A 27907-nucleotide genomic window follows, 5' to 3' on the forward strand; every position below is an offset into this window, starting at 1 on the left:
ACCATGTCACCACTTGGCAGAGTGGACTTCGGGGTTAACAGTGGGTCTCGGGGACAGAGTTTTTACAGACCTGATTCACTGAGGGGATGGACTGGAAAACATATTGGGTGGAGGCATGGTGGTACAGGCCTTTAATCCTGGTGCACCAGAGGTAGAGGCAGGCAGATCTCTGTGAGTTCAAGGCTAGCCTGGACTGCATCGTGAGGTCCAGGACAGCCAGGGCTATATTGGTCTCAAAGCAAAACCAAAAATAAAGAAAAATTCATAAAAAATATTTTTTTTTAAAAAAAGAAAGTACTTAAGGGAGAACATTTACCAGACAGAGGATGGGTAACCAAGGTGTTGACCTGTTATCAGAAACTCAGTGGGAGTCTAGACCGAAGTCCCCATGTACCACTAACACCAAGCCCCGCTCAGTTCATTGCCGTGTTGATGGATACCCTGGGGTTGTAAGCAGTGTTACAGGGAGCAGGGCTGTCTGGTGTCTGCCATGCCCAGGATGGGTGCAAGCCCTTAGAGTCAAGAGTAGCCTGTGGTGGGCTCTCCTGTGCCATGCTCTAGGAGTCTCTGAAGTGACTACAGTTTAATCCCCAGACACACACAGGAGTCGGGTGAGTGTGTATGATGTGTGTGAGGTGTGTATGATGCATGCATGTGAGATTATGTGTGTGTGATATATGTGAGATATATGCATGTGAGGTGTACGTGATGTGTATGTGTGAGATTATGTGTGTGTGATATATGTATGTACATGCATCTGAGATATTTGTGTGTGATGTGTGTGTGTAAGATTATGTGTGTGATGTGAATGTGTAAAATTATGTGTATATGGTGTGTGTGATATATGTGTGTGTCATATGTGTGTGTGATATATGTATGTCCACGCATGTGAGATATGTGTGTAGGATGTGTGTGTGATGTGTATGTGAGATGTGTGTATGTGTAAGATTATGTGTGTGTGGTGTGTGTGTGTGAGATATATGTGTGTGTTATGTGTGTGTGATATATGTATGTATGTGCATGTGAGATATGTATGTGTGTGAGGTGTGTATGTCTGTGTGTATGTGATGTGAGATATTGTGTGCGCATGTGAGAGATGCATATATGTGTATGTGTGTATATGTGTCTTCTGAAACATGTGAAGGCCGGAGGAGAACCTCGGTGTTACACTCAAGAAACATCACACCTCCATTGAGTCAGTCTCTTGGCCTGGAACTGGCCATCGAGGCTAGACTGACTGGCTAGGGAGCCCCAGAAGACCTCCTACCTCTGCCTCTGTCTCTTCAGTGCCAGAATCTCAAGCGTAGGCGCAGACACACGAACACACATGTGTATACATGCATGTGCACACGCAGCACACAGCACGTACATGCCAGCATGCCCTGCGTTCTCAAGACATCTTTTTAAAAGAGGATGCATTTATTTTGATTTTTATGTGTAGGGGAGTTTTGCTTGCATCTATGTCTGTGTGCCGAGTGCTTTTCTTCCTTCCTCCCCCTCCTCCTTCTTCCCCCTCTCCCTCCCCCTCCTCCTCTCCCCCTCCCTCTTCCTTGAAACCTTCCTTCCATTATTCTCAGCCTCTTTGCCCTCTCCAACAGGAAAGGCCCAGCAGTGATTTTATCTGGAATTAAGCGTCCCGTGGTAAATATAACCCCTGACTCCGCTCACTGTGCCCTTTAATGAAGACGCTGTGTGTCACTGTATATCGATTTAAGGATCTCTGTCTTGTTTTTGTCTCACTCTATAGACAAGGCTTGCCTGGAACTCATGGTGAGTCTCCTGCCTCAGTCTCAGGGACCAGGTTTATCTCTAAGGCTCTTAAGGTTTTTACTCCTGTGAAGGAGCTTCTCTTTCCACTGCATTTCCTGATGGGTCAGTGCTGACTTAGAAGGGTCGGAGGGTTTTTCCCTGCTGGTCTTGTTCTCGGGGATTCAGCACACATCCGTTGTAGATGAAAAACTATGTTCATTTTCTCGTACTTTATACGGGACCAACTCGTGTATATAAGTGGAGATCTGTCGCTTTTTGAAATTATTTGTATTATGTTCACTGTGTGTGTGTGTGCTCGGGTGCACAAGTGCCACGTCAAACATGGGTCAGAGGACAGCCTTTAGGAGTTGCTTCTCTCCTGCCACCAGGTGGGTCCCAGGCCATGTCCTTGCAGGGCTTGGGCTTCTAACCCTGACTAGAAGCGTCAGGAGATGAGGACATGGCAGATGCACAGAAAAGCTGGGATGTTGTGGGCGGAGCTTCTGATGGAGACACTGTAGCATCCTGGGAGCTCAGCGTGTTTACTATAGACAGCAATACACAGAGGTAGGGCATTACACACAGATAAACCAGCAGATACAATTTATACCCAGCTGGACAAGGGGGCAGGGTTATTATACACCACTGGGGCAGGTTCAGCTAATCTTGGTAGGAGCAGTCTCTCTCTGCAGGGGAGCAACCTGCAGGCTGCAAATATCAGGGGGAGAAAGCTATGGTGGGTCCTTTCGCCACACACTATCAACATCCACACAGAGACTAAAGGAAGGCTCTGTCATTCTCACGAGGCCAAGGAATAGATAGGGTCTTTGACATGGCAGTGGCCATATCAAGAGCACGGTGACTTGGTCCTTCATTTTCTTAGGGTTTCCTATGCTCCCAAGGTCCTGGGTATCATACTCCGTTCATTAGGCAGGAAGCCCCTTTACATGCCGATCCATTCTGCTGGTGTCCTGTCTTTTTTTTTTTTTTCCTTTAAAAATTCTTTTAGCCCAGCCACACTTCTTCCAAAGCTGTTTCCCTTCGGAGCTTCTCTGACGAGAGACTTCTCTGCCTCATCCCTGGGGAACTGGTGACCCAGTCTCCTTCAGTCAGTGCAAAGCCCTTAGCACCCTGCCTGGTCCTCATCGGAGATGACATCACCATTTATTTGAGGAGAGGCAGTCTCCATGACAACCAGTGGGGTTCCAGCGTTTCTGATGTGGCCAGAAGTGGGACGCAGTCTCGCAGAGCTGAATTTCCTGTATTTTGGAAATAACTCTTTATAGGATATTTTAAGTTCCATTCATTCATTCCTTTATCGTGTCTATGTGTGTGGGTGTGTTTTGGGGGCACATGGCACATCTGTGGGGGGTCAGAGGACAACTTTCAGGAGTCTGTTCTTCCTTCCCATGTGTTGGTCCCAGGGATCGAACTCAGATCTTCAGGCTTAAAAGCAAGTGCTTCTTGCCAGTCCCAAAAATAATTTCTATCTCTTCTCAAAGGAAAAAGATTTGGTGGTCAGGCAGCCCCACCTCTTTCAGCTGCTATTACAGAAAGACCCCTCCCCCAAAAGACTTTATGGTAGCCCTTTCCCCCTCTGCCTATCCTTGCCGTCCCTATCTTTCTCATGCTTTCTTTTCTTGAGATGGGGAGTCTCAGGTAGGCCAGGCTGACCCTTCATGTAGCCAAGGTTGACCTCAAACTCATGTTCCTCCTGTCTGCACCTCCCAAGGACAGGGACCACAGGTATGTCTCCCCATGTCTGACTCTCCATGGTGTCCTTCTAAGAGAGGAAGTGTCTCCTGGGTTCTAGAAAGGCACAGAGTGAGGCCAGCGCCTCCAGTCAGAACTTCCTAAGGGAGCCAGCAGTGTGAGTGGGAGTTAGGCAGGGAAAGACAGGCTGGGCAGGACCAGAGGCCTCCAGCAAGGATGTGGGAGGACAAGATGACAAGGTGGACAAACCAGTGTGTCTGGATGATGGACAACACAGGTCACCTGATGTCACGGTTTCAGAGAGGGGAACTTCAGTTCATGAAGGTTTCTCAAGTGGGAAAGATGAGGAAAGGGAGCAATGGATTCTGGGAAAAAGCCCAAGTAGAACTGCCGGCCATGCTGCTGGTGGCCATGCCAGTGTCCCCTGCATTACTGAAATACATTATGTGGACTGAGTTGACCTGTGACTGACATCATGGATCAAAACCCACAGTAAGAAAGATTTGGGCTGGAGGGAGGATGACTCGGTGGGTAAAGGTGAGCCTGAGGTCTACCTCCAGGATGATAGGATAGACCATTCTCACAGGCTCTGCCTTGTGACCTCCTTCCCTCCCCCAACATAGCAGAAAGACATTGGCGTTCTGACCCAGTTCCATCAAAGAGGAAGAACGAGAAAGGAAAGTCTGTCAGGGTGCAACTCACCTGTGACTCCGAGATTGGAGTTAGGAACCTATTGGAGATAGGGAGTTTGAGGCTAGCCTTTGCTACACAGTTCATTTGAAACCTGCTTGGGCTACTGGAGACTGTCTCAAAACAAAATCAAAAGATTGCTTAACTGTGGCAATATAGGCTATATCCACCCGCACACTTCTGTTGTGGTAAATATTATTTGGGGGTCTCTACCCTGCCTAGGTCATTTAGTCCCCAAATAAAGGACACAGAACTTTTTTTTTTCTTTTTTTTTTTTTTCGGAGCTGGGACTGAACCCAGGGCCTTGCGCTTGCTAGGCAAGCGCTCTACCGCTGAGCTAAATCCCCAACCCCAGGACACAGAACTTTTATATCTGTAATAAGCCTTAAGGCAGGAGAGCTGGGCAGATATCAACCCTCTGTGCCAGTTTGTTTCCCTCTCTGTCTGCAGTCCCGAGGTATCACCTGCCATGTTCCACCTGGGCTGCTCCTACTCCAGCTGGTCCGCACAGCCATGTGTTCAGGATCCACCTTTCCCATGGTGACTTCTTCCTTCCCCCTCCTCTGCTTCATCCGCTCTCCTCAGAGCCCAAGCCCCGCCCACCTCTCTTCTGCCCAGCTGTAGGCGTCTTTATTCAACCAACAGTTTTAAATTAAGGAGTAAGGTTTGCCCCACAAAAGCTGGCCTAGGTGAGCATTCACTCCTCTTGAGGTAACTAAACCTGCGGATACAATATTCAGCCTTACAATACATAGCCACGGACCAAACCTCAACACTCTTCCTCTCTCTGAGCCACACAGTACAGAAGGCTGCCCAGGGCCAAGGCGCTGGCTCTTTTAGCCCAAGTCCCAGCTTACCTCACTCAGAGAAGCTGTCTGTCTGCCCCAAAGTCCAGAAGCAGAAAAACTCATTTCTTTTCTTAAAATAACAAAAGAAACCACCAACAAGACCTTTGGCCTTATTGATACATAGTTTACTTATCATGCAGATCACCCTACTTGAAGTTTATTTAAAGTTTACCCAGGGTTTGTTCAGTTGTACAACAAGCGCTACAGTTTCAGAACGCTTTACCCACAAAGGAACCTTACTCCTTAGTTGTGGCCTCCGTTCCCCAGAAGTCACCGATCAGTCTCTCCAGATGAACACATTTAACATGATACAATGTTTCACATTTAATACACAGGCGATGCATACACCAGTTTGCACCTGGCTTCTTTCCCAGCGCCGTCTTATCAAGGCTCACCAGGATATAGCACGAATAGTTGGTGTTCTGTTCCATGGCGGAACAGTATTCTACTGGGTGGACTTACCACATTTATTCATTTATTCTCTCGATGATGAATGGGTGGTTTTTACTGTGGGCTATCGTGAATAGTGCTTTTGTGAGCATTCCTGTTCCTTTAAAAAATGGGTAGGGGAGGGGGTAGCCATCTCTCCAGCTCTAGATGGCTCAGTGGTTAAGAGCACTGACTGCTCTTCCACAGGTCCCGAGTTCAATTCCCAACAACCACATGGGGGCTCACAACTCATCTGTAATGGGATCTGATGCCCTCTTCTAGTGTGTCTGAAGACAGCGATAGTGTACTCATATACATAAAATAAATACATCTTTTTTTTTCCTTTTCTATTTTTCGGAGCTGGGGACCGAACCCAGGGCCTTGCGATTGCTAGGCAAGCGCTCTACCACTGAGCTAAATCCCCAACCCCAAATAAATCTTTTTTTAAAATGCTTTTTTTTAACGTGGAAAAATTACAGGACAGTGTCCTCATGTCCTCATTTAGCCGCAGCAGCATTGACCCAGGGTGTGTCAACTCAGCTCCCCAATTGCTTTGTTACTGTAGAAGGCTTTCTTTTTTTAAATTTTTAATGTATTTTTAAAAAGATTTATTTATTTATTAATTATAAGTACATCATCAAAAGAGGGCATCAGGTCTCATTACAGATGGTTGTGAGCCACCATGTGGTTGCTGGGAATTGAACTCAGGACCTCTGGAAGAGCAGTTGGTGCTCTTAACCACTGAGCCATCTCTCCAGCTCTAGAAGCCTTTAAAAAAAAAATTAGGGCTGGAGATGTGGCTCAGTTGGTAGGCTGCCTGTCTGAAGGTGAGTTTGATGCCTGACACTAGGTAAAGCGGGCACTCGGTTCTTGCCGCCCCTTAGTCTGCTCTCCAAAAGGTAGCGGCAGAACTGAGGATCTCCCAGGGAGGAATTCAGATGAGCGGCCCAGCTTTGCCCACCGAGAACAGGAGCTAAGAAATTGTGGGCAGTCAGAGTGGCTCACTCCGGGAGCTCCTTCCTTTCCAGTGGCCTTTCTGGGTGGGGTTCAGCAAGGAGGGAAAAGACTTCAGATGAGGGTCCATCTGCATCCCCCTCCACTCTGGTTCTGGATGTCATCTGGCCAGAGTGCTACCTTTCTGGATCAGTTGACCTGCGGTAGAATGGGAGAGACATGAGTCTCCCCGTTGGCACAGAGCCCTCTTGGAGTCAGCGGTGCCCAATCTCCAGAGCCTTCCAAAGCCCAGGAGACTGTTAGGAGAGCTGTGTTGACTGGGGGCAACAGAAGAGGGCTCGTGCCTCTACAACTCGTTTTCTAGTTCCCCTAAGGTCTGCATGTGGCATTCTCTCTAGACCCCAAGCCCCCCAGTCCCAAGAGTCAACAAACCATCAAGGTACACATAGGTGTTGCCCTGTGTCGTGTCCATGTCTGAATTCCGTCTAGTCAGAAGGGGAAACAGACATACCCCTTCCCTCTGAGGTAGGACCCTGGGGGGGGGGGTGACACATACCTTGTTAGCTCTCATCTATAGATCAGAACTTAGTCACATTGCCTCACCTGGTAGCAAAAGATGCTGGGAAACACAGGCTTGCTCTCGGTGCAGCCTCCCCCCCCCCCCCATGCAGCCAAGGAATAGAGAACCAATGGCTGAGTAAGGAGGGGATGCTGGGTAGTAAAGTCTCTGGCTATGACTGTTAATAGGTGGCAGAAAATGACAGGGTGCTTGTCTAGAGTGCATGAGGCCCCAGGTTCAATCCCAGCACCACCAGAAAGAAAAAGAATAGGGAAATTGTTCTCTGTCTCAGACCAAGTTAGAGACTTGAGAGCCACCAAGTCACAAGGCTGTTTTGGCTGGGAAAGGACATCTGTGGTGCCCTGGGCTTGCAGAGACCTGGACCGAGCTTGATCTGAGCCCCTGCCTTAGGCTGACTTGCTCTGCTCCCTGGGGATGTGGTGATCGTCATTAGCAGCTGAGCCTTGGTCTGGGCTGTGGAAGCAGCGGCCCCACTACCCATCAGAAGGAGAAGACCTGACTTCAGCGGCAGGCACCAAGGAGGAACCAGGAAGTGTGCTCCTGCAGATAGCAGGACCCGAGTCACACAGCGATGGGGCAGGGCCCTGCAGAGCCTGACCAGTGGATGCCTCAGGCACCCAGGGCTCTCCTACCATTAACAGAATCATCATGGTTGAGAGCAAGGGTAGAGCCACGGTGGGCAGGAAGCCTGGTTTTGCTCCGACAAGGTGTCCAACTGGAAAGGTTCACGGCTGAAGGGGCACCGAGAGGCAACCCACAGGTGTCCTGTCACACACACAACCCAACAACATGTGAGAGGTATCCACAGCGCTGGCTTCATCCTGAGGTGACTCACTCACACAGAAGGATGTGATTTCTACGAGGAACACAATCTCCAAAGACAACACAGAGAGAAGTGTGTGTGTGTGTGTGTGTGTGTGTGTGTGTGTGTGTGTGTGTGTAGGTTGATGGCCCTGAGGTATTTATTGAGTGAGTCTCTAGAGAACTTTCTAGACATATATATTCCCTCTGTTAGTTCAACATGACCTGTAAGACTTCTCCACTCTTTTGCAGATGAATGCCGGGAGAACGTGCCTGGATTCTTGGGGAGAGGTGCACAGGGGTGCGGAGACACCCAGAATGAGTGTCCAAAGCAAGAAAGGGGTCTGTGACAGATGTCTAGAAAACCGGGCTATGAGCTCATTCCCACAGCCCCTAACCTAAGACTATCAGAGTCCCATTTGGTTGTTTTGGGGACCGGATCTCACTATGTAGCCTAGGCTGGCCTAAAAATCACTAGGTAACCCAGGCTGCCCTCTAACTCATGGCCATCATGCTGCATCGGTTTCTTGAGTCGGGGGCAATGGGTGTGAACCACCAGATGGTAATACTTCAGAATAAGTTGTTTTTTTTAATTCTAAGGGTTTTAAAAAATTAAGTGTGTGTGTGTACACGTGTGTGCTGCTAATAACATTTCTGCTAACGTAGGATGTATGACTTAGAGCATGTGTTCACTCACTTAAGTACTTACCTACCCACTTATCCACTCATCCACCCACCTACCCACAAACTTACCCACTCATCCACCCCCCACCCCCCACCCACAACCTTACACACCCACAACCTTACACACCCACTTATCCACTCATCCACAACCTTACCCATCCACCCACAACCTTACCCACCCATCCACCTACCACCCCACTTATCCATCTGCCCAGCCGCCCACTTAATCGTCCACACATCTACCCACCTTCAACTTTATCCTGGGCTGGAACTTGTATCTGCACAAGCAGACAAATGGCGCCTGGTCTGGTTTGTGTGTGAGGGGCTCCCCATCAGTGCATACGTGTGCAGGTGCACATGCATTTGTGTGCGCCTGGGGTCAGGAGTCAACCACCGATGTCTTTCTTCAAGAGCCACGGCCTGTTTTGTTTGTGTGTTTGTTTTGTATCTCACAGAGAGCTGGGGCCCGCTCTGGTTAGTAGACCACAAGCATCAGGATGGCTCCCCCTCCCCCGCACTGGGGTTGCGAGAGCTCACGGGTACATTCAGCTTTTGCATGGGTTCTGGGGGACTAAACTCGGATCTCATGTCTTCCTGGCAAGCATTTTTACCCCTTGAGCAATCCTCCCTGCGTCCGGCCTAGTATTCTTGACCTAGACTCTCAGAACTATGCATTTCCAGGAATTTTGAGGGGTTTCCTGCTTAAGGTGAGGCCAGGCAGTCTCACGGGGTTCAACCCCCATCCGGCTTCAATCCTTCACAGCTTTGCGTTCAGTCGTTTTATACAATCAATTTTCACTTTAGATTTGCCTGGCACAAAGCCTTCTCTGACTGAAAACTGGCCGCACAGAGTGTCCCCACGGGGTTTCCGTGAGCGACAGGGTAGCTTTAAGGCAGTCTCTGCAGTGCGCGGTGCGTAAACCGGGATCTCTGCCCTTAGAGCCTGACTGTCGCTGTGACGATAAACAAGACTCAAGGTGGGAAAGCCTGTTTGGGTGAACTACTTTCATTAAGATAAGATAATAGCGGTTATTATTAGAATGTGGTTAGGTAGTCAAGCTAGACAGACCCAGGGGAAAACACGCCTGGGAATTCAGCCTGCAATTGGGAAGCCAGACGGGAGCCTAGGGCGTGCAGGTTCCTCGGTCAGGGATTCTGAGCCTTGCCGGGGCTTCCCTGGGAAATCTGCTCACTCCTGCCTCCCAGAAGCCGCCTCACCTCAGCTTCCCCTGAGCAGTCATCTCAATATAGGGGAGAGCGGGCTGGCCAACTGTGATTGGCTAAGCTGGAGGCTGTTGCTAGGTTACCAGTCCACAGAGACTAGGTGAGTGTGTATGTGCGCTCAGCCCCATCCTCCTTCCCTGATTCGTCCCACACAGCAGGCCTAATTCTTGCACATCCAAGAACCGGATCCAGTCATTTACGGGGGATCGGAGTGGGGGTGGGGGTTGGGGGTGTCGGCCTGCAGTGCCCCTTCTCCACTGTGTGGGGGAAGGGAAGACAGGCATCTCAAATTTAACTCTTTGAGTCATCTTGAATAACTATTTGTCTCTTTGGGCCTCAGTGTCCCTTTTTGATTTCTGGAGATCACTAATTTATCCATCATCTGTGGATGCGTTCAGTTAATTAAGCGTCTGCCAGGATTCCAGACACTGTGTCGAACACTAAGGGTTAGTAAGGCCTCTTTGCTCTTGGGGGGAAAGGGGTAAATTATTTCCAATTTAATCAAATAACATACACCGGCGTCAAATTATCTCTTTTCTTCCCCTTCGGTGATCGCTCCAGCCCCCGATTTTTTTTTTTCAAATGCAGCCACTAGCCATCTCCCATAGAAGAGGCATGTTACCAGATTGACCCTGTCATTCCCGAGATCACGGGTACACCCTCTCCGCCATGTTTCTGCTATGTCCATGTATTTTGTATCTTATTTTAAACTTATGTATTTTCATGTGTGTGGGTGTTTTGCCTGCACGTCCGTCTGCGCGCCACATACGGGATGTGCTCATGAGGGCCAGAAGAGGGCGCCAGATCCCCCAGAACTGGCGTTGCAGATGGTTGCGAGCCACCCTGTGGGTGCTGGATATCAAATCAGGGTGGAGGTCAGCGAACAACTTCTGTGGATTAGTTCTCTCCACCCTGTGGTTCCCAGGGATAGAACCCAGGCTCCCGCGCAAGCGCCTTTACCTGCTGAGCCTCCACGTTGGACTCGGTTTCCTTATTTTATAGACGGTGGGTGGAGCCAATGCTGCCCCAGACGGCTCGTGTGACCCTGGGATTGGAAGCAAATCTGCCTGGCTTTGCAGTACAGATCTGAGGTCACAGAGGATGAAACACCCTGAGTAGCTGAAAGTTAGAGCTGTGGCTTCACCCTGCCCTTCACAGACACCTCATCTCGGCCCTCATTTCCCGCTGAACTTCCTTGTGCTGGAGGCTTTTGAAGCCTGCCTGAGTCGGCCACACCAGTCAATACAATTGATTCTTGCTGGTTACAGACTTCCCCTCCAGCAATCTCATCACTCGGGAGACACAGGGAGGAGGCTCGGGGGTTGAAGGTCATTCTTTGGCAATATAGTAAGTATTTGGCCAGCCTGGGATATATACAGGGGGCCGTATACCATAATTGAACGTGTTTCCTGTCTGTGTGTGACCTCATGGACAGGCTTTCACTGCAGAGTCAAGCAGCAACTTCTGTTCTCTCAGTGTTGGCAGGACAAGCACGACCCGCCGTGGTCCTAGAGACAGGCTGGGTGGAAGGATGTCAGCCCTGAAGAATTCCCAGTCTATCTGGAAGGTTCCTTTGCGGATACAGCATCATAATGGGCTATTGAGGAGAGAGGAGGCTTCATAGACAAGCATGGGCACACACGCACACACACACACACACATATACACACACGCACGCACACACACACACACACACGAACTGCCGCCTGTACAGGAAGCAGCTGGTAGAGACTGGGTCGGGGCAACTCACCTGGGGTTCCCTGACCAGGATACAGTGAGCCCAAGATACTACTTTCATTTATTATATCTAAGTACACTGTCGCTGTCTTCAGACACAGCAGAAGAGGGCATCAGATCTCATTACAGATGGTCGTGAGCCACCATGTGGTTGCTGGGAATTGAACTCAGGACCTCTGGAAGAGCAGTCAGTGCTCTAACCACTGATCCATCTCTCCAGCCCAAGATACTACTTTCAAACCCCACGTTGCTGCGGTTGGAACCATGACTGAAGGAACCTGGCAGCCTGGAAATTGTCACTACTTGTCAGGACAAAACTACTTGATAAAAATAATGTAGAAAGAAAGCCTTATTTTAGCTCAGTTTGAGGGTGCCATCCATTGTGACAGGGACGTCACACTGGCAGGAGCTTGAGACGGCTGGTAAGGACTCAGAGAGAGAGATCAAGGCTGGTAGCCACCTCCCTTTCTCCCCTGTAGGCAGTCCAGGACTCCAGCCCAGGCAATGGTGCTGTCCACTTTCAGACTGAGTATTCTGAGTATTCTCTTCCTTAACTCTGTCTAGAATTTCCCTGACAGACATGCCCAGAGGTTTGTCTCCCAGGTGACTCTAGGTTGTGTTCAGTTGACAATAGTCACAGAGGCCTTTGAATGGGAGAAAGTGCTAGAAAATCAGACATGTAGAGAAGTGAAGGTTCCAAACCCAGCATATTCTCTCTCTCTCTCTCTCTCTCTCTCTCTCTCTCTCTCTCTCTCTCTCTCTCTCTGAGGCACGGTCTTCCATGCCTGAGGAACTCTCTGTGTAGACCTATAAAGTAACTTTTACTCACCTGAAGTCGTCTTATTACATCCATCTGCTAACCTAGGCCGAGTCCTGGAAGCTTCCAGCCTCTATACAATCTAATGTAGGCCTAGAATGTTTTCAGCCTCTGATACTCGCTGACGAATGGGTTCACCCTTTCTACCTCTTTCTGAACTCTGGCTGGCTGATTCAACTCAGCTGTTCCGGCTCCAGCTCTTCTTCAAGCTGACTGATTCAGTCTGGCTTCTCTCGGGTTCTCACTGAATTGCTCTGCTTGGCCTCATACTAACTCTGGCAGTCTGTTCTAATCTTCTGGCCCCCTTCTCATTCTCTGGCTTGTTCTCTTTCTGCAACCATCTGTGTAAGATTCCTCTCCTTTTCTCTCTCTGTGATCTCTTAAATTGTCTCTCTTTTTTTTTTTAAGATTTATTCATGGGGCTGGGGATTTAGCTCAGTGGTAGAGCGCTTGCCTAGGAAGCACAAGGCCCTGGGTTCGGTCCCCAGCTCCGAAAAAAAGACCAAAAAAAGAAAAAAAAAAAAAGATTTATTCATTTATTATATATAAGTACACTGTAGCTGTCCTCAGACACACCAGAAGAGGGCATCGGATCTCTTTACAGATGGTTGTGAGCCACCATGTGGTTGCTGGGAATTGAACTCAGAACCTCTGGAAGAGTAGTCGGGTGCTCTTAACCGCTGAGCCATCTCTCCAGCCCTCTCTTTCTGATCCCGTGAGAGTTGGGCAGGTCCTATTCTGTCAACTCTTTCTCTGATTCGGCACTTTGTCTGCCACTCAATTAGACATCACTTTCAAACATGGCTGCTTCCTTCTGTAAACTCACTTTACCTTCATTGTCTGGGGTTAAAAGTGGGTACTAAGGTTATGTCTGTATTGTACCCAGAGGGATTAAAGGTGCGTGCTAGGGGTTGGGGATTTAGCTCAGTGGTAGAGCGCTTGCCTAGCAAGCGCAAGGCCCTGGGTTCGGTCCCCAGCTCCGAAAAAAAGAAAAGAAAAAAAAAAAAAAAAGGTGCGTGCTAAGGGCTTACACCACAACTAGAAACAGTTTTTTTTTCCAGTAAACAATGGAATCCCAGGGTTCACAGTATGATCAAATATCCTGCAAAATTGACCGGATTCAATTTGAATTCGAACCAACCCTCCTACCTTTATCTCCTGAGCTCTGGGATGACCAATACGAACCATTACACCTGCTAATGGTTGTCTCCACTAAAGGACATTTCTTTGACTTGGTTACTTATCCATCTCTCCTCCCCATCACCAAAACACTGGGAGGAGAGTTAGGGAGGAGGGAGAGACAGTGAGGAACCCTGAGGACAGACACATAGGACCTGGGGACAGACACACACACAAACCCCGAGGATGGACACACAAGGACCCCAAGGACAGACACACAGACCACAAGGATAGACACACAGAGACCCCGAAAACAGACACACACAGAAACCAGGAGGGAAGCAAAAAGACGCAGAGAGACAGACGACCTTTCGGTTTGTGCCTGCTTTAAGCATCAGGGAAGAATTTTAAGCCAACACCCCCGGGCTGAGAGAAACCAATCGGCCTCCCTCTGGCTGTGTGTGTCTGGGTGGTACACAGCTGATTTCCAGACCGAACCATTTTCAGATGCACGGGCCCTGCAAATATCAGTACTATTTCTACTCTCTCCCCTCCCTGCCAACTGGGAATAGATCCTGTTCTAAAGCTCAAGTTAAAACAAGCACTTGAGGCTTTACTCACGCCGACCTTTGACCTCGAATGCCCACTTCTAGTGGTTTGCCCCACAGAAAAAAGTCCGGGACACGGGCAGAGAATTTAGCATAGATGTTTCTTCTGGTGTATATATATTTTTAGTTCATCTATCTGTGTGTTATGTTTGAGTGTTTGCCTGCAGTGTATGTAGGCCTGTGTACCAAGTGCATGTGGCACCCACAGAGGCCAGAAGAGGGCGTTGGGTGCCCTGGAACTGGAGTTACGATTGTTTAATGTTGGGAATTGAAGCTGGATCCTGTGTAAGAGCAGCCAGTGCTCTTAACCACTGAGCCATCTCTCCGGCCCCTTGGAGTGTGTGCATGCTTGTATGTGCCTGTGTGTGCTTGCATGCATGTATGTATGTGTATGTCTGTGCATGCATGTGCATGTGGTGGTTTGAATGAAAATGTCCCCCAAAGGCTCCAGAGATTGAATACGTGTCCCAGGTGGTTGAGCTCTGTGTAGGTTCAGGAGGCAGAGCCTTGCTGGAAGAGTCACTCATACATCATACTCGTTGGTGTGTGTACATGCCCCGGTGGAGGTCAGAGGGCAGCCTGTAGGACTCAGTTCTCCCCTAGCTCTCGGGTCAGGAGGATGGAACTCAAGCCCTCAGGCTTGGCAGCGAGTGACTTAACCCACTGAGCCACCTCACAGGCCTTCGAAGGCTGCCCATCTTTGTCTCCTCCCCTTCCTCCTCCTTGTTTCAAGACAGGGTTTCTCTGTGTAGCCCTAGCTGCATTGGAACTTGCTTTGTAGACCAGGTTGGCTGAGTAGGAGGGCTGCAGAGATGGCTCAGCAGTTAAGAGCACCGGTTGCTCTTCCAGAGGTCCCGAGTTCAATTCCCAGCAACCACATGGTGGCTCAGAACCATCTGTAATGGAATCCGACGCCCTCTTCTGGTCTGCAGGTGTACATGCAGATAGAGCCTTTTAAAAAGGGCAGGCCAGACGTTAATTTCTGGATAGAGGAATTTTGACTTTTTTTTTGTTTGTTTCTTTGCATTTAAGGCAGGCTCTATGTAGCCCAGGCTATCCTCAAACTCCTGATTCCTCCTGCATGTACCTCCCAAGTCCTGGGGCCACAGTAGACTTGTGCCTCCATGCCTGTTTGTATTGGATTTGTTTGGGGTTTCTCACATGAGTAGGTGTGCTTCCTGTGACGGAAACACATTTCCTGAATCATCCCCAGGCGCCGCCAGTGACTTTCCAGACCTGGTAGAACAGGCTGAAGCAGGCTGAGGGCGGGTCAATGACCTCGGGTAGCCTGCTAAGAACTTAAAAAAAAAAAAAAAAGTCTGGAGAGACTGCTCAGCAGTTATGAGTACTTGGCCGCTCCTCCAGTTGACCTAGATGGACTCCCAGAGTCCACTAGGGCTCACAACCACCCGTAACTCCAGTTCCAGGGCGTCCATCACCGCTCTGACCTGGGAATCAGCAAAGGCATGGCGGCGCGAGTAGCTTGTGCCGTGGCATGTGTACATGGACAATGTTTTTAAACAGCTCCTCTGAGGGCACACATCTGTCATCCCAGCACTAGGAAACTGGCTGAAGGGAGATCAGGAGTCCAAGGTCGTCCTTGGCTACATAGTGAGTCTGAGGCCAGACTACGTTACAGGAAAACTATTCCCACCCTTGTAAATCTGTCTTCCCCGAGACCGAGACCGAGACCGGAGACCTTGGTGGCCTCTTGCCAGGTTGTTTTATAAAGATTTATTTATTTACATGAGTACATTGTCGCTGTCTTCAGACACACCAGAAGGGGGCATCAGATCCCATTACAGATAGTGGTAAGCCACCGTGTGGTTGCTGGGATTTGAACTCGGGACCTCTGGAAGAGCAGCCAGTGCTCTAACCACTGAGCCATCTCTCCAGCCTGCCAGGTTGTTTTCTAACCTGACAGCTGGTTGCCACCCTCCCTAGAGGGAAGACACGACTGTTCATGCCTACACACGGGAAGGCTGACATTGCCAAGTTTCCTACTCCCAAGAAGGGGTACAATCAATCCACGTTCACAGCAAAGTCTGGGGTCCCTACCGTGTCCTGCAACTATGATCTGGGCGGGGGTGAGGGAATGGCTTGGAGTCAGAAAGCGAAACACCAGCAAACCAACACTGCCTGACTGTGTGACCTCAGGCAAGGCGCTTTTCGCTGCCTCAGTTTCTCTATCTGCACAACGGCACTCCAGCGTTCGCAGTCTCTGGGGTTAGACCAGTGACGTATAATCTGTGAACTATAAAATGCAATAGGATAAGCTGTCCTTTGGTCTCTACATTGATGAGTTTGGGCAAATCGGTTACCTTCTCTGTGTGTCTGATGGAGATCCATTGCCAGGCACTAGAATGCAAGCTGGTAAGGCTCAGCCCTTCCCACCCACCCACAGATCTGGTTGATAAGCTTTCTGACAGAGATACTTATGCAACCTCCTCTCCGCTGCCTCCCACGACAGGGAGCTCAGGGCTATACAAGTCCCTGATGCATATGCATGACTTTAAACAGACGTTTCCAAATGAGATGTTGTTTAAGGACTGGCTCCGCAGTTCAGTGATCAAGTGCGCAATTTATGCAAACGTGTGCAAAAGCCCAGAGTTCAATCCCCGGCACCAAGAGAAAACAGTATTTGTGGGACTGGAGAGGTGACTTAGTGGTTAAGGGCATTTGCTGCTCTTACAGAGGATTTAAGTTCAGTTCCTACTGGCCATGTAATACAGCTCCCAGCTGCCTTTAACTCCAGCTCCCGGGGATCCTACAACCCAGTTTAACTTCTGTGGTCACACATATACATGAATAAAAATGTTAAAATCTGGGGCTGGAGGGTGGTTCAGTGGTTAGAGCACTGACTGCTCTCCCAGAGGTCCTGAGTTCAAATCCCTGAGTTCAAATGGTGGCTCACAACCATCTGTAATGGGGTCTGATGCCCTCTTCTGGTGAAGACAGCGACAGTGTACTCACATACATAAAATAAATAATAAATATTTTTTTAAAAATGTAAAAATCTGGTTATGAGAGCACAGTTACTGCTAAATTAGCAGATTCCTTCCCAGCACGTGTGCAGTCCTGGGTTCTCCCCTTGGCATAGCATAAACCAAGCATGGTGTCACTCCTGAGGAGACTGTAGAATTGGGAGTTCAAGATCATCCTTGGCTACACAATGTGGGTGAAGTCTGCCAAAGGTATGTGGCCTCTAAGCAGGTGCCCTTGTCACTTGGTAAAAGGCTTCCAATCTCATCTGCATTTGTGTGGGAATCTCATATGGGTCTCTCATGAGCACAGCCTGGTAGAAGACCTCAGGTAGGGGTTGGGGATTTAGCTCAGTGGTAGAGCGCTTGCCTAGGAAGCGCAAGGCCCTGGGTTCGGTCCCCAGCTCCGAAAAAAAGAACAAAAAAAAAAAAAAAAAAAAAAGACCTCAGGTGTGGGGAAGCTGGAGGAGCCGTTTTACAGGGAGAAAATATCTTTTCAGTCACTGAAAATTTCTGTTGGGTGGCGGTACATGGTCAAGAAGCAGGACACCCGAGTTCCATGCGGATGCCGGCGTCTCCAAGCTATAGGGCATCTGAGACTTCCTCATTTGTGGTCTTGCTCTGTTCTGTTCCTGAGGCCCCAGGCTTCTGGGTTGGAGACCTCCTCGCTGAGAACTGTTGGGTGAAATGGCTGACGTCAGTGAGCCCAGGGCCCCTCCCGCGTGGTCCCGCACTGTCGCTGAGGGTGCGTCTCCCCTCTGCTCCCTCCACAGAGGAGTACCTCAGAGTGCTGAATATGGGTCTGGCCGAGGTGAAGAAGTTCTTCCTAGGACCTCTGTCTCCGTCCTGCAAGATGGTACAAATGATGCGACAGTTTTTGTACGACGTGCTCCCCGAGGACTCCTACAAGGCCGCCACCGGGAAGCTCCACGTGAGCCTCACCCGGGTCACGGACGGAGAGAACGTCGTGGTTTCGGAGTACCGGTCCAAGGAGGAGCTCATTGAGGTAAGACACTGGTTGGGGCGCCACCTCCTGGGGAAACAGGGGCAGCACGGTCCGACCTCCTGTCTTCGTCGCTCCTGTCTGGGGAGGAGGTCCCCAGCCTCCTGTCTTCGTCACTTTTCTGATTTGCCTGGTCCTTCCCTTCCCTTCCCTTCCTGCCTGTGTCTCTGCCAGGAACAGTTCTACAAGAAGAGACTCGATTAGTCTACTAAGTGGTCCAGTAGATTACCAAGGACCCAACAAGGGATCAGGGTGGGAAGCAAGTTCCAGACAGTTCCCCAGGCCAGTGCCCTTACTTTAAATGTAAGGAATGGAGAATTGGTAGGGGTCAGGGGTCATTAGCACCCACCCTAGTACCTGTAGCATCTCAGCCCTGTGTCTCCCCAGGGCCTGTAGCATCTTGCTCTGTCTCTCCCCAGGCTCTGTATTGTAGCTGCTTTGTTCCTGTCTACTGTGGCTTCATACCCCCAACATATCGGGGCGAGGTGAGTGGCTTAGGTGAGCTGCGACCCTGGGGCACCTTAAGGCAGGGAACATCGACCACTCAGAGTTCCTACCTTTTTAAGGGGCACCTCCTCCGGTTGGTCCAAGTCCCTCTCTAGACCCACCAACCCCGTACTGAACCCAGCAAGTCACCAAGGCTCGCCAGGTGCTCCCAGAAGTCAGTGTGCAGAATACAGACCCCAGAACCCAGGGCCCTGAGACCCTGACTGAGGAGACCTTCGGGGCTATCAGGGCCAGGCTTTCGTGTGCTCATGAGTAAACTCAGATAATGGGGACTTTGCTTTAACAGATCCGGGCTGGCCAAGATTCTGCATCTCTGGCTTAAGGTACCCATGACCAGTCTCCTGTGACTGGTCTGGATAGGGGGGGAGGAGGGATGTAACCAAGTGGTCCAGATATTTTATGGCAGCCCTAGGATACAGAATCTGTGTACTGGCTAGCTCTTATTCAGTTCATAAGTAAGGAAACCAACAGAAGTCCCAGCCCCCACTCCAAAGAAAAGGGGGTGGAGGTTGGTGTACCGTGGGTGAGGTTGCAGAAGCGGGGATGGTTTCTTAAGTCATTCAGTAGAGGTACCCCATAGGTGATATCAACAAGGTTCGTGAGGGAGAACAGTCCAGGGCCAGAGCCTTAGACTTGGAGTCCCGACGCCATTATAGATGCAAGTGACCATGCCCACGCCACCTACCATCTATCTCGGGGGACCTCAGCCTCGAGGCTTGTCGGTCGCAAAGGGGGGTGGGGGCTCTGCTCTCCCATGGCCCCAGCTCCTCCGAGCCTTTTCTGACTGAGCGTCTCTCGTCCCTGAAGAGATACATCGACGGCGGCTTCACAAGCATGCAGCCCTGCGCCTTCTGGACAGACTCCATCACCATCTCCACCTTCAGCAGCCAGCAGGACATCTGTCCGAGGGACTGCCCCGCCATCTTCCATGACTTCCGAATGTTTAACTTCTCCTTCCAGTTCTCCTTGGAGAATATCACGCGCATGACGCATGCGCTGTTCCCCCCGGACCTGGTGGTGAGAGACAGGGCCCGCAGGGTGGGATCCAGAACAGATGGGGACCCTCCTTTTGTGCCTCTCCCCTCAAAATGTCCAGGGTTTTGCTGTGCTTAAAGGACCGCTAAAAAAAAACCCCAGCAGGCTACAGATGTCATTCAATTGGTAGAGTGCTTGCCTAGCGTGCATGAAGCCCGGGGTTCTATTCCCCAGCACCGCACAAACTGAGGACAGTGGAATATTGTAGTCCCAGTACTGGGGAGGTGGAGGCAGGAGGATCAGGAGTTCAAGGTCACCCTTAGCTGGATGGGGAAGTTTGAGGTTAGCTCGGGTTACATGCTATCCGGTCTCCAAACAAAATCCCACAGGTTGAGAACATGAGGCTGTGGTGGTTACAGCTACACAAAGAGTAGGGCTGGAGTTTGAATCAAAACACCAAGCTCTGTCCTTCTTAAGACCCAGACGTGCGGTCTCTGGTTCCCCCAGAGACATCCCACCAACTCCCACAGTAGAGGTTGGTGATGCTCTGGGAACAGACGACCGACACACTGATACGCCCACCCCTACCATGTTAGCAGTTGCTTCCCGCTCTCCTGGGCAGACAGTGAGGGGGTGGGGTATAGCCCGGGGCTTGCTGACATGGTCCTGGGTAGGAGGGACTAGAGGAGTGTCTACTTATAGAGCGGCTATGGTGGGACACTGGCCCTCTTGGTGGCTGCAGCCTCGTTTGTTTTCCTGTGTCACCATCTAGATCCTGCAGGAATATTACTACCGGGGATACGATGATGCCGTCTCATACCTGCGGAGGCTGAGTGAGTAACTGGAGCCTGGGGAAGGGAGGGCAAGGTGTGTGGAAGGGGTGGGAATAGAAGTCTGGGTAGAGGACAGGGTCCCAAAGCTGTAGCCAAGAAAGCTGGACAGAAGAACAGCCCAAGACAGACCACTGTGGCTGTGAGTTGAAAAAATATATGTATATATCATATATTTAGTATCATATATTTTAGTCTTTTGAGACAGGGTTTCTCTGTGCAGCCATGGCCATCCTAGAACTCACCTTGTAGAGCAAGCTGGCCTGGAACTCAAGAGATCCACCTGCCTCCGCCTCCCAAGTGCTGGGACTAAAGGCGTGTGCCACCGCTGACCAGCTGAGAATATTTCTAAAAGTGTATTTATAAAATTAAAAACAGAGAGGTTGGCGCTGGAGTTCAGTAGGTAGAGCGCTTGCCTGGCGTGCATAAAGCCCTGGGTCACTCTTCAACGCCCCATCAGACAAGGACTGTGAACGAGTGAATGCCGCCACTCAGAATAAGGCTAAAGGATTGGATATTCAAGGTTACCCTCAGATATGATAGCTGCTTCTAAGCCAGTCTGTGCTGCTCCAGACCCGGTCTCAAGTAGATGTGACTACATTTGAGTGATTTACTGATCAACATCCTATATTGGTCTGGGAAGGGGACCCGGACCAGTTTCCTCTCGCCTTCATCAGACGAATAAATCAATACAGAGGCTAATTCGATCAAACTCCGTGAAGGTGACAAGCATCTTTATGGAGAGAGACCAGAGACCTGCCCATATTTAGGGTTAACTACTTAGAATGTGGTTCCAGGGGCTGGAGAGGTGGCTCAGTGGTTAGGAACACTGACTGCTCTCCCAGAGGTCCTGAGTTCAATTCCCAGCAACCACATGGTGGTTCACAACCATCTGTAATGGGATCTGATGCCCTCTTCTGGTGTGTCTGAAGACAGTGACAGTGTACTTATATATAATAAATAAATCTTTAGAATGTGGTTCCAGACAAAGGGAATCCTAGGGGCCAAGGGCGCTTACCGAATGCTGGCCTGGCCTTTCTCCACATGGTCACACAATCTTCAGAGTAGATGTGTAATATCTTATCACAGTCGTACAAAGTACTTGGCTTCTGGACTCTGAGTTCCAAGCATTCCTTATTCTGATATGGCTATACAGCTCTGTAAGTTTAAAAAGTATACTTGGGGAAAGAAATATTTTGGGGTGAAATGAGGGTTGAACGATATTTTCTTACTAGAATATATATATATTCTTTTAAAAATTTACTTCCTGACTTTCTCCTGGGTCCTTATTCCTTAATCCAGGCATTCAGGGACTTAGGAACAGAATGAGGGAGAGAGGGGACAGACAGACAGACAGACAGAGAACCACTTGGGTCCTGGAGACGAGTGGGGTTCTCAGCCCCACCCCTGAGCTGGGTTTGCTTGGAAAAATCACTCTTGCTCTCAGAGTCTTAGTTCCTTTGTAAAGAAGGGTTTGTACCCGAGCTCCTGACACCTTTGGGGTGTCCAGTAATGAGTCTCCTGGGGTCTCGGCTTCTGTATCTATAAGGAGAGGGCAACGGTAGCGACTGTCTCAGCGAGTTTTACTGTGAGCTCCTGGAGGATGGGGCGGGGGAGGTGGTTGGCCACTACTCTTTGGCCACCAGCTGGGAAGCTCACAATCTTCCTGGGTGATGGTGTTTGTGAGGAACTGGAGGTTGGGAAGATCCTACAATTTGATACTTACATTTTTTTTTTGATACTTACATTTTGGAGGAGACTCCGTCCCCGTCCCCCCCCCGCCCCCCCCTCCCCCCGGCCAGGCCACAACCTTCTGCACCTGGGTCACAGCTTAACTACACTCTCTGGTTCCTGTCCCCGCTGCAAGGGTAGCCTAGGTTCTGCCCAGGCTCCTTGTGATGCGCGGGCCTTCCGCCAGATGGCGCCAGCGCACACGCACGAGTCCTTCCCTCTTGCCCATCCCTCCCTCCAGGCTTCTTGGATTTTTCTACTGGCAGAAGATGTGATCAGTAGCTCCTGGGAAAACCCTGCTGGTACCCAGAGCCACACTATGGGTTCCCACCTGCCGCTAGGAAGCAGTCAGAATGCTCTCTGCTTGATTGAGGGGAGAGGGGGGAGGGACTCATCACACACAGAATAAAGCTGCCCTGGACCCCTCAATCTCATCGTCACCCCCTCTCTCCTCCCTCCCTTGCAAAAGCTCTCATCCACCCAGTTACTCCTGCAGTTGGAAGCCGCTAGCCCCGCCTGCCTCCCTGGTGTGGGAAGGGAGAGGCGGAGCTGAAGGATGCCAGTCTGCACCCAGCTGTGCCCAACAAGCTTCGCCCTCACTCCTTCCGACTAGGTCCTCCCACACATGCACATTCTATCATCCCCGTCTTTCTGGAGAGGCCGGGACTGGGACTTGAGTAGAGTACTTACCTAGCGTGTGTGAAAACCCACGTTTAATTTCCAGTACTTGTAAACCTGGCAGGGTGGTGCGTGCGGTAATCCCAGCACTGGGGATATGCGGGAGGGGGGGTAGAATAGACGTTCAAGGTCATCCTTGGCTATATAGTAAATTTGAGGCTAACCTGGGCTACATGAAATCTTGTCTCAAAAAAAAAAGTTTTCTGGAGCTCCTTTATGATCCCCCACCTTCGCCAAAAACACCCCCCCCCCAACTCCACAATCTGTTCTCTGTCCTTACGATCTTCTAGCCTTAGCCAAGTGCTGGGACAAGGCTATGCTCATCAGATATATTTATGTAGATTTTGCACACACACCCATACTAGATTATGAGCATATCAAACCTGATGTGGTTTCTCCTAGATGCCGCGTACCTCGACTCTCCCAGCAAGAGAGTGATTTTTCCGAGGGTAGAAGTATACTGCCAGATAGAGGTCGCCCTTGGCCATGAGCCCCCACCTACGAGTCTGCAGAGCCTCCCAGCACAGAGCGACAGCCCTGAGGACTGCTCACAAACCCATGTACAGGGGGCTCTCAAAGAGGACAGAAAGGACAGCCATTCCCCAGCAACCCCATCAGCGCAGACATCTGAATCTGAGTGCAAGGGGTTTGAGGAGTCAGCTGTGTCCCCAACGGTCTCTTCATCCAAGCAACCAGCTGTGTCACCGTTGGTTCAAGCCCAGCCGGGCGCAGTAGTCAGGCCCGCTGACCCCAGTGACAGTTGCCCAGTGAATGTTCGAACTCCAAACCTGGAGCAAGGAGTGAAGGATGACTGTCAGCCAGACTCGGCCACTGATGACCAAAGCACAAACAGCCTGCTCCCTGCGTCGCTCCCAGCTGCAGACTCACAGGAATCAAAGGCTGGATCCTCTGTGTCTGTTGCGTCACTCGAGTCTGCTGGACTGCTGCTCAAATCTTCCCAGGGAGCCACAGTAGCCGGGGCAACAGCTGGACTTCCGCCCCTAAGTCCTTCAACGCCACCCGCCCAGCCATCTGTGGAAGGCCTAGGTCCAGAACAACCCTCAGGTATGACCCTCCCTGCTCTGGTCCACAGGCAAGCAATCAACCTTGTGGAGCTGAGAAACATCAATTCCAAGGGTGACATTGGCCAACTATTTTAGTAGCTTCCACAGGGGATACTGGCCCTTGCCTTGTGTCTTTGTCCCCGTGTATCTTGAATCTCCTTCTGGCAACAAAAACACCACGAAGAGGTTGGAGAGATGGGCTAAGGACAATTGCTGTTCTCTTAGAGGACCTGAGTTTAGTTCAGAGTGGCCAGGAGACTGGGTGGCTCAAAACCATGTCGGTCCCCTCTTCTGGGTCCTATGGGCACCTGCACACACACGTGCACACACCTGCCATCTACACATCTAGAAATAAAATAAATCTGGGGGGGTTGTTTTTTTTTAAAGATTTATTTATTTATTATATATAAGTACACACTGTAGCTGTCTTCAGATACACCAGAAGAGGGCATCGGATCTCTTTACAGATGGTTGTGAGCCACCATGTGGTTGCTGGGAATTGAACTCAGGACCTCTGGAAGAGCAGTCGGGTGCTCTTAACCGCTGAGCCATCTCTCCAGCCCATAAATCTGGGTTTTTAGGATTTATTTTTTTCCTTTTGGTTTTCCAAGACAGGGTTTCTCTGTGTAGCCTTGACTGTCCTGGAACCCACCTGGCTGGCCTCAAAATCTGAGATCCTCCTGTCTCTGCCTCCTGAGTGCTAGGATTAAAGTTGAGTGCCACTGCCACTCAGCTAAAAAAAAAAAAAAAAAATCTCAAAAATAAAATGAATTTAATATTGATATTAAATGCTTATAATAAAGCCATTTATATTTAGAACTCATACAGTTCATACAAATGTTTAACCAATAAAGATAAAGTCATGAGGACAGAGTTTTATCCCCAGTACTCACATAAAGGCTGGGTACAGCATCCTGTGTCTGTAATTCTGGCGCCGAGGGCGTGAAGACAGGCAGATCCCTGCAGCTCCGATGGCTGATGAGCCTAGCGGGATCAGTGAAAAATTAAAACATATATAATTATTTTTTTTTTTTTTCGGAGCTGGGGACCGAACCCAGGGCCTTGCGCTTCCTAGGTAAGCGCTCTACCACTGAGCTAAATCCCCAGCCCCAAAACATATATAATTAAATGTGTAATTCCAGCACTCGTAAGGCAGAGGCAGGCAGATCTCTTTAGTTTGAGGCCAGCCTGGTCTATATCGCAAGTTACAGGACAATCATGGCACACAGAGAAACCCTGTCTTGAAAAAAAGCAAAAACCAATCAATCGAGGACGACACCCAGTGTCCATCTCTGACACCATTTGAACACTCACTCCAAACACACACACAGTGGTCCTAATAATAATCTTCATTCCAAGATGAAGGTTTACTTGTGCTGGTGGCTGTTCAGGCCCCGCCCTTTGACGTCACCTTGGGGGCGGGGAAGAGCGGGGTCTGCCCACCTCCCTCTGCTGCAGCCGTAGGTCTCCACCGGATCCACTGATGTGGTTGATAATTTGGCTCGTAAATATGAGAAGGAGAGCATTCTTGGCCGATTTGATTGCTTACTTGTTTGTTTGCTTATTATTTTAAAATAACCTTATTAATCCTTTGAAATATTCATACCTGCCTACATCCGTATGTGTGTTTTTGAATTTTGATTTGTTGGGTACGGTGGGATGCCTCGCACAGCACATGCGTGGAAGCCAGAGGACAACTAGCAGGAGTTGACTCTCTCCTCTTCTAACCACATGGGTCCTGCATAGTGTAGCTCTGGTTCTCAGGCTCCGAGGGAAGTGCTTTTATCCACTGAACCACCATGACGACTCACTTTTGCTGTTGTTTTTAAGACATTTACAGAGACTAGAGACACAGCATTTAAAGAGCACTGGCTGCTCTCCCAGCATCCCCATGACCTCTTGCGTCTGAATTCACCATACACATTTGGGCAAAACACACATACACATAAGACTTTGAAAAATCGTAATGTTTAAAAATAAAACATTATGTTTCCTGAATGCTCTGGCCCCTGCCTTTAATCTTAGCACTTTCGAGGCTAAAGGAAGCAGACCTCTGAGTTCATGACCAGCCTAGTGTTTACAGGCTGGACCAGGATCCAGGGCAGCCAGGGCTACATAGAAAGATTTGGGGGGGGGGGGAAGATTTTCTTTGATGAACATTCAGGGTTCGTGCGTGTTTCTGTGCCTCGCTCACACCCATACCTGGTACCAAAGAGGTCAGAAGAGGGCGCTGGAAACCCTGGAGCAGTTGTGAGCTTTGGGGAGTCAGAGGCAGGTGGATCTCTGAGTTTGAGGCCAGCCTGGACTACAGAGAGTTCCAGGATAGCCAAAGCTACACAGAGAAACCCTGGCTCAAAGAATTGGGAAAAAGAAAAAAGGAAAAATTTTTTAAAAAAATTAAAAAAAAATTGTTTCCTTAATGGTAGCATTTCAGGCTGGAGAGATGGATAAGTGGTTAAGAACACCAACTGCTCTTCCAAAGGTCCTGAATTCAATTCCCAGCCACCACATGGTAGCTCACGACCATCTGTAATGGGGTCTGGTGTGTCTGAAGACAGCTACAGTGTTCTCATATAAAATCAATCAATCAATCAATCTTTAAACAGTAGCATATCGCTATTGGGTCCCTGGATAGTCTGGCTCTCGTTATGTAAACCAGACCAGCCTCAAACTCTGAAATCCCCCTGCCTCTGACTCCTGGAACTAAAGGAGTGCTGGACCACAGTATCTGCCATCCTTGCTGTTCTCAGACACACTCACCGTTGTTTGCAAAATGACCCAGTACCCAGTACCTGCCCTTATACCTCCCGTGTTTCCTCCAGCTACAGGGTCTCCTGCCTCATCACAGCTGACAGGCTCGGCAGCACCGGGTACCGGGAAGGGAGCCCCGGACAAGCCTCTACTGGTGTAAGTTTCTCCCTTCCTCAGGACTGATTCCTTTGCGGGGGGGGGGGGGGGGCAGCTAAATGAAGTTTCTGCACTTTCGGCTGCCTGGGTATCACTTAGCTCTTCGAGTCTGTGCCTTCGAGTCTCTTCCTGCCCTCTTCTCTATCTTGTAGTGAGGAGCTATGTGGAACATATCTGTCCATGAGATGACACCATCCCTCTTCCCCATTCCAGCACACACGGGGTACACCCCGTTCTAGAACAGTGGGAGCATGTGCATTCCAGGTCCCGGGTCTTATTTTGGGTGAAGCCACCATTGGAACGGTGTAACAGGTGCACCATCCTAGCCTTAGGTAGCCCCTCGTGGCAGAAAAGGCCTCTCAAAGGTCTCCATTGGAGCTGGCGCAGTGGTGCGTGGCTTTAGCCCCAGCACTGTAACCTTGAAGTGAATGAAAAGGAGAGAGTAGGCTGAGCAGAGGCGAGCATGGTTCAATGCTCTCTGCTCCTGACTGTGAGAGTGACGAGATGGGGTGCTGCAAGGTCCTGCCGCCTTCACTTCGTGTCAGTGACGGATCATCGCCTGGATTTGTGAGCCAAATAAACCGTTTCTGCCTTAAGTGATTTTGTCAGGGCTTTTGACCACCACAACAGAAACCAAACCAAGAGAGCATGCCTACGGACTTCCGGATGGGGCCTGCAGATCTGTAGTTCTTTTTTTTTTTTTTTTTGGTTCTTTTTTTTCGGAGCTGGGGACCGAACCCAGGGCCTTGCGCTTCCTAGGTAAGCGCTCTACCACTGAGCTAAATCCCCAGCCCCTGTAGTTCTTAAAGATCCCTGGGAACTACATTTCCCAGGCCTCCCTTGCTGATTGGAAAACAGTTGGATTGGCCAGTGAAAGATCGGGGGCGGGGTCATTCCTCTCTCTCTCTCTCTCTCTCTCTCTCTCTCTCTCTCTCCCTCCCTCCCCCCACCTCTCTCTCTCTCTCCTCTCTCCCTCTCTCTCTCCTCCCTCTCCCTCTCCCTCTCTCTCTCCTCCCTCTCCCTCCCCCTCCCCCTCTCCCTCTCTCTCTCTCTCTCTCACACACACACACACACACACACACACACACACACACCCCACACACACACTTTCAACTCTGTCTTTTAGAAAAGCGGAGTTGGGGGCTGGGGATTTAGCTCAGTGGTAGAGCGCTTACCTAGGAAGCACAAGGCCCTGGGTTCGGTCCCCAGCTCCGGAAAAAAAAAAAAGAAAAGCGGAGTTGAAACATTCTGTTCTTAATTTTATCGTTGGATGAACGA

General features: G+C 49.9%; 1 protein-coding gene across 3 annotated transcripts in view; it reads left to right on the forward strand.

The window, feature by feature from the left end:
- Positions 1-27907, forward strand: part of Pnpla1 (patatin like domain 1, omega-hydroxyceramide transacylase) — a 36566-nt gene that overhangs the window by 3707 nt on the left and 4952 nt on the right. For all 3 annotated transcript variants that reach the window (XR_015644826.1, XM_087597655.1, NM_001191841.2), the window contains 6 exon segments: positions 17708-17940; positions 18357-18422; positions 19252-19461; positions 20192-20252; positions 23061-23723; positions 26545-26629. Coding sequence is in view for 2 of the 3 variants with exons in the window: in XM_087597655.1 (XP_087453781.1) it covers positions 17708-17940; positions 18357-18422; positions 19252-19461; positions 20192-20252; positions 23061-23723; positions 26545-26629 (1318 nt within the window). In the remaining variant the exon portion in view is untranslated.

Source organism: Rattus norvegicus, chromosome 20 (assembly GCF_021556685.1).
Source record: "Rattus norvegicus strain SHRSP/BbbUtx chromosome 20, alternate assembly SHRSP_T2T, whole genome shotgun sequence".
Taxonomy (NCBI): Eukaryota; Metazoa; Chordata; class Mammalia; order Rodentia; family Muridae; genus Rattus; species Rattus norvegicus.